This window comes from Lactuca serriola, chromosome 2, assembly GCF_051521515.1.
Source record: "Lactuca serriola cultivar US96UC23 chromosome 2, Lser_US96UC23_V15, whole genome shotgun sequence".
NCBI classification, from domain to species: domain Eukaryota; kingdom Viridiplantae; phylum Streptophyta; class Magnoliopsida; order Asterales; family Asteraceae; genus Lactuca; species Lactuca serriola.
Genome location: NC_136409.1, coordinates 216,153,006 through 216,166,092, shown reverse-complemented (window position 1 = coordinate 216,166,092; position 13,087 = coordinate 216,153,006). Strand labels below are relative to the sequence as shown.

At 34.9% G+C, this 13,087-nt stretch overlaps 2 protein-coding genes and 1 non-coding gene across 5 annotated transcripts; all 3 read left to right on the top strand.

The window, feature by feature from the left end:
- The first annotated feature begins 5,394 nt into the window (after positions 1-5,394).
- On the top strand, positions 5,395-7,136 carry LOC145088497 (16 kDa phloem protein 1-like). The gene is made up of 5 exons (XM_079026866.1): positions 5,395-5,667; positions 6,217-6,282; positions 6,364-6,502; positions 6,591-6,726; positions 6,860-7,136. Exons 1-5 carry the CDS (start codon positions 5,601-5,603, stop codon positions 6,914-6,916), a joined length of 465 nt encoding a protein of 154 aa, XP_078882992.1. The 5' UTR covers positions 5,395-5,600; the 3' UTR covers positions 6,917-7,136.
- Positions 7,137-8,190: 1,054 nt separating this feature from the next.
- On the top strand, positions 8,191-8,263 carry TRNAK-UUU (transfer RNA lysine (anticodon UUU)). The gene has a single exon. It is a non-coding gene; the product is annotated as a tRNA-Lys (tRNA).
- Positions 8,264-9,794: 1,531 nt separating this feature from the next.
- On the top strand, positions 9,795-12,841 carry LOC145088496 (ternary complex factor MIP1 leucine-zipper protein (Protein of unknown function, DUF547)). Of its 3 annotated transcripts, XM_079026864.1 has the most exons (8): positions 9,799-10,189; positions 10,629-10,739; positions 10,840-11,543; positions 11,629-11,728; positions 11,838-11,897; positions 11,959-12,042; positions 12,148-12,255; positions 12,342-12,841. In XM_079026864.1, the coding sequence occupies exons 1-8, from the start codon at positions 10,121-10,123 to the stop codon at positions 12,696-12,698; spliced, it is 1,593 nt and encodes a 530-aa protein (XP_078882990.1). In that variant the 5' UTR covers positions 9,799-10,120; the 3' UTR covers positions 12,699-12,841. The 3 variants fall into 3 exon arrangements, with proteins under 3 accessions (XP_078882991.1, XP_078882988.1, XP_078882990.1); XM_079026865.1 differs by lacking the exon at positions 12,342-12,841 and having other exon boundaries at positions 9,795-10,189; positions 12,155-12,255; XM_079026862.1 differs by having other exon boundaries at positions 9,797-10,189; positions 11,838-12,042; positions 12,155-12,255.
- The last annotated feature ends 246 nt before the right edge of the window (positions 12,842-13,087 follow it).

The following is a 13,087-nucleotide window of genomic DNA, read 5'->3' as shown; positions in this document are numbered from 1 at the left end:
TTGGTTATTCCACACTATTCGTTCACACTTTATGATACGGTTATTCCACACTGTACGTTTATACATCAAGAACTGGTTATTCCACACTGTACGTTTACACACCACGATTCGGTTATTCCACACTGTATGTTTACACACCATGATTCGGTTATACATCACGATACGTTTCCACTTGTTACACACTCAGTCGTAGTTAGATGTATGTCTGTGCTTGTATAGGTGCACATAAATAATGATTGAAGGACTTAGGAGGGCTTGTCCGCCCTATTTCCTTTTCTTCGTTTAGATGTGGTCTGGTGGGATCGGATGGCCGTCCGAAGGTCGTTTGATTCATTAGTTATATGTTATGTATACGAGCATAGACATATAGGTATACTCTAGTCAGTTCAGTTATGAGTCTCTACCTCTAGTTCAGCACTTCTACACGAAACCCACTACCCACTCATTGGGATGCATCTTCGGGACATGGCCTTCTTCGTCGTCTAGTTGGTAACCAGAGTCTCTTGTAGGGAGAGCGGACATTGTGTGTATAGATCTATACGGGATTGACACCCCCGCACCCTGACTGCTAGCTACAGTCCACGGCCTACCAAGCCAAGGGGTGACAAATGTCATATTTTATAGACACTTGTAGGGCGTCAGGTACTCTAGTGTCAGTTAGTATGGTTACGAGTATCCCAGGTTACCTTATAATTCATGGCCTTAAGGTAACGATATTTCACCAGCAATTTACACTGTATGCTGGAAACCCACTCTCAGAGTCACACTGTTTTTAGACCTTGCTAGCTGTAACTTTCATTTGATACTGTCTGCGGTCTGTATTCTCTGTTTTAGACCTTACTAGTCGTACCTTTCATTTGGTACTGTCTGGGGTCTGTGTCTCCCTTTGTTAGACTGAGCCAGGCGTGTCGTTTGTTCGATACTCTCCTGGAGTCTATGATTCCTTTTGCCTTAGTCAGCAGTCTTCACTGATGAGGCATATGTTATTTCCCTGATTCCTCTTGCTTTCTTTAATAATCAAATTATGTATTTTGATAATGATAGCGATTAAGGGAAAACTACTTTTTACCACAGAACTCCGTCCAGTCTTGGTAGAAGACTGCTTTTATTAAAGAAAATATAGGATTTTCTGGAAAAGACACTAATTTAATGGATACTCTAAAACTACCACTTTTATTAAGTTATTTGGATAAAATGCCACTAAATACTTATGAATTCACCAGCATTTGTAAAAATGCTGATACTCGCTTTTCAAATAACTTGTATTCTCAGGTCAGCATTTAGACAGGTACATCCCCGGAGCTGTTGATGAAGATAGCTTAGTACCATGTTGTACTTATTATATTTGCTTTTATTACTTTGATATATTGTAATGTAAATCATGTAAAACTATTACTATTAATGCAATGTTTTGTTGTACTTTGATTACTATAATGCATGTGTTGTGATACTTGACATGACGTCATCCACCTCAAAACGTTTCCGCCGTTCCGGTTTTGAGGTGTGACATCCGAGGATCGCGGCAAGGCACCGACATGATTGTACACACCGGTAGGAGATTGTTTTTATGATTATGGGATTGTGTTTCCTTTTGTTTACATTTGAGAAATATGTGTTTTGAGAATTATGATACAACTTTTTATTGTGTTAAAAATGAAAATTTTGGTTGAAAAATTACGTTGTTACAATAATCACAGCTGGAAAACACATAAAACATAAGGGAAACTAGACTAATCATGATTAAACTAAGCGAACGGAATGTGTAGATGCGAATCATTGCTCCAATCTCTTTATCCTTTGATCTCTAGTTGAATTCTGCCCTCAAAGGGATCTTAGAAGGGTATTTTTTCGTTAATAGTCGCAGCCTTCAACCCTCTCTCTCTCCTGGAATTGACCTAATGTCCGAGATATATATAGTTACCAAAAATCTCGACACCACGACGTGTTAAAGGCACCACTTCGTGGTCCTCAAGTTTATCCAGTATTCTCCAAGCCAGCGGTAAGAATCGTAAAGATTCCATTCACCACGTCGTGGTGATTGTAAATCCGACTTTTCTCAAAACTCAGAAGTCGTCCGAAATTGTGTCTAGTTTTTAGATCATTTTGAATCACCTTAATCGGAGTTACGAGTTAGGAGATAAGGTCAAAATACTGACGAGGGGTCAAGCTGTCCAACAACATCCTTTATGTATCTTCTTCCTGTTTAAGCTCACATTTTCCTACTTATAGCTTCCATATTGCTTCCGAGCATGTCTTTTACTCCATATAACAGAGTTTAAACATAATAAGTACCTTTTGTTCTATAATAAGCGTAATTATAGCTAAAAGTATTAAGATATGATGTAAAATATATATGTAGATATGCACATATCGCCGTTCATCCTCTTCTCACGAGCCTTTAATCTACCTATCACTTCTTCAGTGGACATTTCATTTAGATCCCCAAATTACTCTAGAGTTAAGGCAATTTGCAGGAACTTAGATGACATGGCTCAATAACTTCTTTACTTCATATGACTCTTCCACTGTGTCCCCCAATGGTCGTAAAGTACTCACCACATTGCTCACCTTCACGAAAAAATCATCTACACTTTCAAATTCCTTCATGTTCAGGGATTCAAATTCTGCCTTCAAGGTTTGAATTTTCGACACCTTCACTCGATCGGCTCCCATGAACATTATCTTGAGGGCATCCCATGCTTCTTTAGCCGTTTTCTTTTCAGCCAATTGCAGTAATAGATCTTTAGGAATTCCTTGGTAGATTTCTGCCAAAGCCATATTGTCTTTCTTTGTTTCTACAAGAGTATTGGAAGTTCTTGGCTCAACAGCCTCCCATACGCCATGAGCCTGCATGAAGACATTCATTTTAACAGCCCACGTTGCATAGTTGCTCCGAGAAAGCATTGGGTAATGCAACGTGATCTGACCATCCTTCCCACCATTCCCCGACATTTCTTCTGGACGTGGTTGATACTTGGGCATGCACCAGATTCGCTCTGATACCAAATGTTGGCTTTTTGAAGGAATGCTAATGACTTTTCACAAGATAATAAAGCAACAGGGGACAAAAACTAAATTATCACAGTGGGTATAAGCTGAAACAGAATGGGACAAAAGAAATACATAGGGGCAGGGGCAGAAAGATGCACTGTTTCATTCATAAACTGGAAAAATAGAGAATACAAAACACCTCGTACATGCCTACCTATTTAAAGCAAAACTTAGCATAAAAATAACAACTGATTTTACCGCTAGCTAAAGACCAAGAGACACTCACCCACATGGCCTTGACTTATTCTCTCTACTACTTCTAGATAAAAACAAATAAAGAAACGTGCATTGACTAAAATAACTCTGAACTACTTTAACAATGTTCGTTTCCACCTTCTTTTTGATTTAGACTTCTAATGATTTCTTTTTGTGTTCACAACATAGTTGAACTTGTACTTGTCGATAGGCCCTGAACGGTTGCCTATGTTGTGACCCTGATCTTGAGAGAAACTGATTTAGGGTATAGAGTTTAAGCAAGTTATGAAATGGTGTAGAAGATGAAGGCTTAGTGTGTAGTATTGGATTAATTGATTTAGTAGGCTTGTACATTTTTCATTTTTACTTGTACATACATATTATTGAAAAAAAAAAGGAGTGGAAGCTTATTTATTTTGCTTTTTTATTTAAAATTAGTTAAGAAATGCAAGATAAACTAAAATAGTATAAATGTCATTTTATATGTGTAAATGACCAAACCATAAATATCAAATTCATAGTTGTTTTAATAGGACTAGTACAAAAACGTATTTGTTGGTATGATGGTTTATTTTGTTGCTTTGATAAACACGTTCATATCAATAAATCAAGTAACCACAACAATAAAAGCATTTGTTGGTGCGATTTCATATGATCATACCAATAAATGCATTATTTCGTTTAAAATTTTCATTTCGCATGAAATCCCTCCAAATTTGCAGAGATCCCTTCCATTTATTTGGTTTGACTTTTTGTTTCCCTCACACTTATTTTGTCTCCCCCGTTCCTCCCTCCCAAATCCACACCCCTATCTCCCATATCGACTCCTTCACTTCTCCTCGCAAATCGACTTGTCCTGAATACACTATGTGATTCCAAAGTCAAAAAACATAAAGCCATGTAGGCTATATCGCTCGATTCCAAAAATAGTTATCTTCTTGTTCCCAATATTCCAATAGGCAGAAACATAGTCACAACCTATGATGACCCCTTCCCGCCAGTGACGCTTCCTCGTTATAAGTTTCTTGGTATGTGGTTTCTTTTCTTTAGTTAATATGTTGTTTAGATTTCTTGAAGTAACATTAACCATTTAGGTCTACGTATCGTAATGGCAGATAAGTTGTTTATCGTAATGGAAAATAAGTTGTTTTAACTTGCCAATTATATTTTCTTGTTGCTTGTTTTCTAAGTATATCTATTTTACTTCGTTATCCAACAATGGGGATAATCGAAAATTTTATATGCAACAGGTATTCTTCTATTTCTTTTTTATTTTCTTGTTAACTAATTAGATTAGAATTTCTTTGTTATATTTATATTATGGGCTTTTGGTTTAGGGAAAGCCAAGAATTAGTAATCTCAGCGAAAGGTAGAAGCAATCGTGTACTCCAGCTTTCCAAGACAAACACATAAGTCGTCACATATGGGTTGTAAACCAAATACAACATCATTTAACATCATGGTTGATGCTTATTTAATATTTGGTCATCAGGAAGGATCGAAAAACTATGAATTTGTATACTCATCCAATATTTGCATTAAGAAAATTATTAATCATGTCAACATTTTTGGCTGTCTTTGGATGCAGTTTTGTAATTGTGTGTTTTCTGTTTAATAATGTGGTTTCTTGTTTGTTGGTACGGTTTTGGTTGTCTTTGGTGCGTTTTTATAACCACACAATTAAATAAGGGTATTTGTTGATGCGATATTAGTTGGTGCAGTTCGATTCCCGCACCAATTATTGATTTTAATCGCAACAACAGCCAGTGCAATCGTCTTTCCTACATTTTGCAAAGCAAGCGAACAAATTAGGATATTTTGTCTAAAGTGTAATAGAATAACATTTTTCAAGTATCAAAATGCCTTTGTTTTAATTTCCTCAAACGAAATCTATAATTTGCAGATCATTAACTAATACTTATGAGAAATAAAAACAATATTACATTTCTTATATGACTTGGTAAAAGATTTATACTAATAAAGAAGCTACTCTTCTCATGAGGGAAAGAAAACTTCAACTAGATTTGAAAATTCTACTCCATGCTGAACAAGTCAAAGACGCCAGCCATTGTAGGAATCTTGAAGTCTTGATCAAAATAATAGCACCACAACCAAGCAAATAACTGACTCTTTAAATAGCCATTAAAGATGCAGGTAGGTTGATTGGCATGAATTCAAAATACGAGGGTTTAACTTGTAATTGTATAGATACTCTCATCTCCCAGTCTTTATAGTTCCATTAATGCACGTTGCCGTGTGCGTGTGATTTTCAATTTCATTTTCACTTCATTCTTCTGTGTGATTTAGCAAACCAGATAGATTCATAGGGAGAGAGAAATCTGAAAATAAGAGAGATGACGATCGGAATAATGGAGGTGAATCTGGTGGATGCTCGTGGTCTCAGCAATTCCGATTTCCTCAGTATGTTTCTTATTTTTCTCAATTCCAATTCTTCTTATACCTTTTGTACACCGATTTTGTTCGAAATTTGTTTGATCAGACGCGATTTTTCATTTTATTTTTGTATTGCATCTGTTTCTCGTAAATCTTCGGCTAGAATTCGACATGATCAGTTGACGACTAGAAAGTCCTACAAACGTTCTTGGCATTAACACATTAATTAATTTGGTGGACCCAGTCTGGATATTTTGGTGATTTACATTAAAAATTAGTATTTATGATATTTTGTTGTAGTCAACCATTGATTGTTAGCACTCCGTTCATCGTGTGTTTCTCACCTAATTACATGATTTATAAATTAAGATCTATTGTTGATCTAATTAATACTATTATGTTAATGTTAGTGATTTTTGGGCTCCACTTACCAATTTTTTGTCAATATGATTGTGGGGTAATAGCTTAACTTGAAGCGTACACGAATCTTGATCAATAAAAAAACCATAAATCTATGTTTCCTTAAAAGGCTTACAAGCACAACATAACTTTATACTATTGGTTCATTTTACACAGATAAAATAGATCCATATGTGTTGATTCAGTACAAGAGTCAAGAACACAAGAGCACTATAGCCAAAGGTAAAACATTTTCCTTATTTAGTTAAATTAAATGGTTTTTTTTTTCATTGTAAACTTAATTACCATCTTTAAATGATACAGGGCAGGGAAGCAAGCCAAGCTGGAATGAAACATTCAAATTCAGGGTGGAATTTCCAGGATCAGATGAACAACCTAAGCTTGTTCTCAAGATAATGGACCATGATACATTCTCATCTGATGACTACATTGGACAAACAACGTATGTAAAGACTAATTAATTTATTAAATCAAAGATAACATTTTGATTACAGTTTCACAAAAAATCACAAGTTCGTGTATGCATGCAGAATATACTTGAAAGAAGTACTGGAACTAGGAGTGGAGAATGGAAGGTCTGAGCTACGTGCTCAAAAGTATAGTATTGTGGATAGTAGCCAAAGCTACCGTGGAGATCTTCGAGTGGGTGTCTCCTTCACCCCAAGGGTACATACTCTCTTAATTAATTACACATGTTATATACACAATTTATACAAAAAACATACAAGAATGACAGGTATTTTTGATAATTAATTGGCTTATATATAATCTGTGTCTTTGATTTGATGGATACGTACAGGTGGAAAATGAAAGTTATGCACAAGAATTTGGAGGATGGAAAGAGAGCCAATGGTAGTTAGTTTGTGGGTAATCCTTTGGTTTTTCTGTTTGGAAAATGTTTAAGTTTTGAGTATGTGAATTTTAGATGTTCGAAATGTAAATTGTATTTCCTTGTTTTAGTGGTCAAAGACTCGAAATGTTCATGGAACTTGAAATGGTTTCTCGAGGTTTATAATTTTGTTTTTTATTCGTGTGTTCCTCACCAAGGGTTACATCAAATATTAGTATTCATATAATTCTTGTTTTATGTAGAAAGGTTTGATATTGATGTCTGATACAAGAAAGTAGTTTAATTTTGGTGTAAACCCCATAAATTTTCATTCAAATAATGTAAAGAGAGATGTGTAGCATTCAAAAAAACATGATTGCTACAAGAAAATATAAAAAGGCAATAGTCTAGTCTATGAGGAATACTTGTTGGTAGGTAGCACTGTACTATGTAGATTTATTATGAAAACTTTGAAAAACTATTTTGGTCTTTATATAGTAGGACTAGGCTGGCAGTGATTAATCATGCAGCCTTGTATGTCCTTGTTTTTGTTTTCTTTTATTCGCTCAAGTTCTAAACAAGAAAAAGGAAGAGGCAATATACCAATTGAATGCTCATTAAAATAACAAAACTAAAGGTGTTATCAAATTAATGATTAATTTTTCAGAATTATCAATGAATTTTTATAAACAAAGAATGTTTGGAACACAAATAATCAACTCACCAAATTGTTATAAATTTAGAATGTTTGGAACACAAATAATCAACTCACGAAAGAACACAAGAAGATTTAAATGGAAACCCCCTAGTTAAACATGAAAACCCCAAAGGGATGACATTCAACAATTAGGTTTACATTTACATTTTAAAGGTCAAGGATTGATACAGTATAGTCATACATTATACATATTATATTTAAAAATTGATTTAACATTAGACTTTCTATTTTTTTAAAAAGGGACCACTTTAAATTACAAGCTTAAAACTTATTGATTTATGTAGAGAAAAACTTTATATCAGTTTCATTAATCAATCACGTATGTCAAATAGTGTTCATCATAAAAAAAGAACAAAGTGGTTTTTTCTATTTGATAAAGAAAAATTTTCTAATATAGATACATAATATTACAATTACATGTAAAGTAAACATTATATTGTGAAACATACTTTCAAAATCAGTTTTGAAAGTTATATATTACTAGTTTATACTTTATAATCAACTAGAGACTTACTCAACTTTGAATTTGACGCCTTAACTTTCCTATAATGCGTTAAACAAAATATAATCACCATAAACATCAGCCGTTCTAGCTCAGTTGGTAGAGCGCGTGGCTTTTAACCACGTGGTCGTGGGTTCGAGTCCCACGGATGGCGTTTTTCATTTTTTATTCAGACATTACATTTTTTTTTCTTTTATTGTATATGTTTTAGGCCAACCGGAGACTATCATTCCTGTCTTCTTTTCCTTTGCGTTTTACCTCGTGATCACCAAATGCTGCTTTCCACATACATACATAACCAATCTTCTCTCCATCGAACAAACAAATAAATATTGTTTTACAATATCTAAAGATTTTATCTAATAAGCAAATTATATGTCCAAAATAACTATATTTTAAGATTTCATATTATGATACTTCGTATGTAATTAAGGTTTTACATAAATAAGATAATAACGCTCATATTTCTGGACTATTTTGTAAAGGAAGGTTTGTTGACTATGCTCAAAGATATAGATGGTTTGTTGCCGTTTGTCTTGAAGGGATTTATCTTCTGTGAACTTTCATCTAGTCCAAACAATGTTTGAACTACTCAGTTGGTAGCGGCTTTGTTAACATATATGTCAAGTTCTGCCCATCTTTTCAACAGAGAACCTATTTTCATCAAGAACATAACGATTGAAATTCAGCGGAACATCATATGATTCGTCTTCTCATGTGATAGAGTGGATTCTTTATCAAACTTAAAGCACTATGATTGTCATTATACAAAGCATGTATCTCCAAGATACTCAAATAACATTAGCTCTTACACCATTTATCGTGCAAGCAATCAAACAAAGATAATAAAATGACACAAAGAATTAATGTGGTTCGGTCGATGTGACCTACGTCCATAGGCAATAAGCCAATAACAATGAAACCTTTTTTATTACTTGACTATTACGAAAGTGATACATTGGAAAATCAAGTTACAAATACCTATAACCAGAAAAACCCTAAAAACTATTTGGTTGAGTTCATATACTCCAAACACTTATCCCTTCAAAATCACCATTCAAATGGTTTCTTCACTTCGTTCTGGGTACAATAATCGAGTTATAATTTGGATCACCAAATTTCAAGTCACACCCTAACACATGATTTGAGAGGATATGTGGGAAAGGTCTCCGCATATGCGATGTGCTAAGTAGTCCAATTCAAAACTATGCCGCAACTCAAACTCATAGTCACCCATGTTTGAAACCTTAGGAGTCGAACTCGGGTTACATATTGAGTGATACTTAGTGAGCCGTACCCGCTAAGCTAAAAGGAGGTGGTTAAAGATGCATTTGCTTACAACAACAATCCATGAATGATTTGAGTCACAAGAATAGCTTCAATCAAGTTGATTGAACGTTAATTATAGGTTAACATTGTTTTTCAAAAGAAAAAAAAAACACATTTCATTAACACCTATACCATACATCCATTAATGGAAAAGATACAACTTGTGTCGCATCCTTATTATATATGTGACTTGGCTTTTAAAAAGTTTGGAAACAACTTGCTCATTGAGTTTGAATATGTAATAAGTATAATTTCAGAAAATGAAAAAGACAAATTTCGGAAAAGCAAAATTCAAATGACAATATGACATGTATCACGGGCCAAAAACCCATGCCAAAAAGTTCTTTCACGTAACAGAAATCAAGTGGGTGAGAGAAGAAGAAGGTTTTATGACTTTATTCTTTTCATTTCACGGGTTTCATCTCCCCACCACCACCATAACCACCGCCACCTCCTGCTTCCTTAAGTTCACGTTCACAATTCACCATTCACCATTCTACTTCAATAACTTGAAAACAATCAAAATTAGATGGAAAGCGATGCTTGGGACGTAATTAAATTATTAAAATATTCGACACTGAGTAGTCAACATGCAACTGTACCTATATTATAGATCCATACACTCCCCTCCAAATCACACCTCCCATATCATCTCTCTCTGTATCTCCTACATTTCATAGGAATGAAATTTGAAGAACTCATCATGCAGGAGACGCGTGAGAAGCAAAAAACAATGCAACTTCAGGAAGAGGTATTTTTTTTTTCTTTCTGTTTTCTCTAAATGTCATCGTCTAATTGGTACAGAATTACAGACCAAGTCTAATATCATAGTTTGAAATGGTTGTGAAAACCAGATTGAATGATGTTTGATTACAGTTGTATTCCTTTATATTTTCATCTACTTAATTTGAAACGAATCAAATGAAATGGTTATGAAAAAGAAAAAAAACGGATTGAATTTTGTTTGTTACGACTGCCTTCCTCTGTATTTCGCCTAGTTAATTTGAATTGGATCAAACGTAATGATTATGAAAATCGAAATTGATTGTTGTTTGATAACACTATTTGGCTTCGTCTGGTTAATTTGAATCGATTCAAATCAAATGGTTATGAAAACGTTGATGAATGTTAGATTAAAAATTTAAAACGCCATCTATATGTACTTATCGGTTGTTTCCATGGTGAAAAAGGTTGATCAACTTGAAGCAGAATTAGAAGATGAACTGAAACTGAGCAAAACCTTGCAGTATGCATTAGATGGTCCTATTCACCCTTGTTTCTCTACACACCTTCCCTTTAAGGTAGATTAGAAAATCACTTTATTTGATTCCCCTTTTCAACCATGTTACCAATTTTTCACAAAAAAAAAATAATAATAATAAAAATACTGTTTGGTTGCAGATAAAAGAACTGTTGACTGAACTGGCTACAGTGGAAGAAGAAATCATGTGGCTGGAGAGGAAAGTGAACAAGTTGAACCTGAGTTTGTACTTGGAGAAAAAAGAAACCAGGGAATGGGAGTTCCGGCAGCTGAGAGACCTCCATCCACAATCACACAACCACCACCACCGACCACGAAAGCACACACTTCGAAGACAACAAAATCGGGCCAAATTCATGAGTTATGAGTTACAAGATTATGACTCAAAGAAAAGTTTTCCACTGGTTAAACAGAGAAGATCCTTCCATGGTTCTTCTATTGACATCAAACATGCTAAACTTCAACTTTCGGTTTTGCGAACAGACGATATCACTAAAAATCCAAACAAGTTGTCGGAAGATCTCATCAAGTGTTTAATAGGAATATTTCTGGAACTGAATCAGCCATTGATCGACAGTGAAGAAGGATCGGATATTGTACCAAAGCATATCTCATGTATGAATTCAAAAAGCTTCATCTCTAAAACAGCCTTCAATTGTACTTGTACACCACCAACCTTCTTCTTCAACAATAACGCTTCAAATCTCGACCCTTATGCCACATTACTTGATTCCGATTACACAATCAGAGACATCGGTCCTTACAAAACTTTCACCCAAATCACACGTAACACCTTGGACCATACTCGCATTTCTGAATGCTCCAAAGAAGTCGGAAAACTCAGGTAATTAATTCTAGAGGCTTCTGAAGATACTACATACGCATATGAAATATGAAATATGTAACTTACCGATTTTTTTTTTTTTTAGAATTTTGATGCAGAAACTCTGCAATGTGGAACTGAATCTGCTGACATACAAGCAGAAGTTAGCTTTCTGGATCAACATATACAACGCCTGCATAATGCATGTACTGTAAGAAGACAACTCAATAAAATAAATCAGTTGAAATGCACAGCATATAATATTGGAGATTATGATTTAGGATCTATGTAATGTATATTTAATATTTGTTGCAGGCGTTTCTTCAACATGGATTGCCCTCAACACAGGAGAAACTACTGGTTCTTATGAACAAGGTACATCTGATAAAAATGTTGATTCATGATAGAAATCCTAAATTGAAATTATATGATTCAGGCAGTAATCAACGTCGGTGGCATTGTGGTAAATGCATTAGGAATCGAACACTTCATTCTCCGGTATCCATCCGGCTCCGGTCATGTAAGTTTCATATTCAAAAATTAACACAAGCGAACAGCTTAACAACTTGAAAGATATAATAAATCTGACATGATTTTGTTATAATAATAACAATAATCCTACAAGGGTCCAGCAAACGAGTGGGAAATGTTACTCCGACAGACGTACGGACTGGGGTTCCCGGAACCCAATGTGAGCTTCGGTCTTTGCAGAGGGAGCTGGTCTTCGCCGGCGGTAAGAACTAAGAACATAAGTCAGTGGTTGGTATGTAATTACTAATTAGTATGTGTTGATGAGGAGGGTGATATTGTAATTTGCAGCTTAGGGTTTATACGGCGGAGGATATCGTGAACGAATTGGCAAGAGCGAGGGTGGAGTATCTAGAAGCTTCGGTAGGGGTTGTAAGCAAGAAGAAGATGATTATGATACCGAAGCTTCTGCAATGGCATATAAAGGATTTTGCGGATGACATGGAGTCGCTTCTGGAATGGATTTATAGCGAGTTGCCGCAGTCAGGGACTGGGTCGCTGAAAAGGTTGATAATGGAGTGTTTGAATGGTGACACCAAATCCAGTCCGGCCAAAATGATAGAGATTCAGCCGTATGTTTATGAATTCCGATATTTGTTGCCACGACATGAAATTGGAAGCGATGAAAAGGGCTTAACATCTTGTTAGGTTAAAGACAGAGGAACACCATGTATTATTCTTCAATCTTTACACTCTTGTTAAAAATTTAGTAATTATATTGTATAATAGAAAGTCTACAACTACAATGTAATATATTTTACTTTGTTTTTATACGTTTATGTATTTTATTATATGTTTGTTTGTTACTCGTTTGATAGCTGGTAATTAAGTTAGATCCAACTGAGTCGGAGCCCGAAACCCTTACTGGGGGTTTACTAGCTTTAAACGAACAATTTTATCCTTCGTTTTATGTAACTGTATTGTAGTTATTTTAAATTAATATGTAAAATGGTTTGAAACTTGGTTACTATTTACATACAAACAAACATACATGCTCCATATTATTGAAACTTGGTTGCTATTTTTTCAATACTCTT

Bases quoted from the DNA above. Each gene is read 5' to 3' on its own strand.
- LOC145088497 (XM_079026866.1), top strand. From the start codon at position 5,601: ATGACGATCGGAATAATGGAGGTGAATCTGGTGGATGCTCGTGGTCTC. The intron at 5,668-6,216 runs GTATGTTTCTTA...CATTTTACACAG, and splicing joins CAGCAATTCCGATTTCCTCA to ATAAAATAGATCCATATGTG. The intron at 6,727-6,859 runs GTACATACTCTC...GGATACGTACAG, and splicing joins GTGTCTCCTTCACCCCAAGG to GTGGAAAATGAAAGTTATGC.
- LOC145088496 (XM_079026862.1), top strand. From the start codon at position 10,121: ATGAAATTTGAAGAACTCATCATGCAGGAGACGCGTGAGAAGCAAAAA. The intron at 10,190-10,628 runs GTATTTTTTTTT...ATGGTGAAAAAG, and splicing joins CAATGCAACTTCAGGAAGAG to GTTGATCAACTTGAAGCAGA. The intron at 11,729-11,837 runs GTACTGTAAGAA...TATTTGTTGCAG, and splicing joins ACAACGCCTGCATAATGCAT to GCGTTTCTTCAACATGGATT.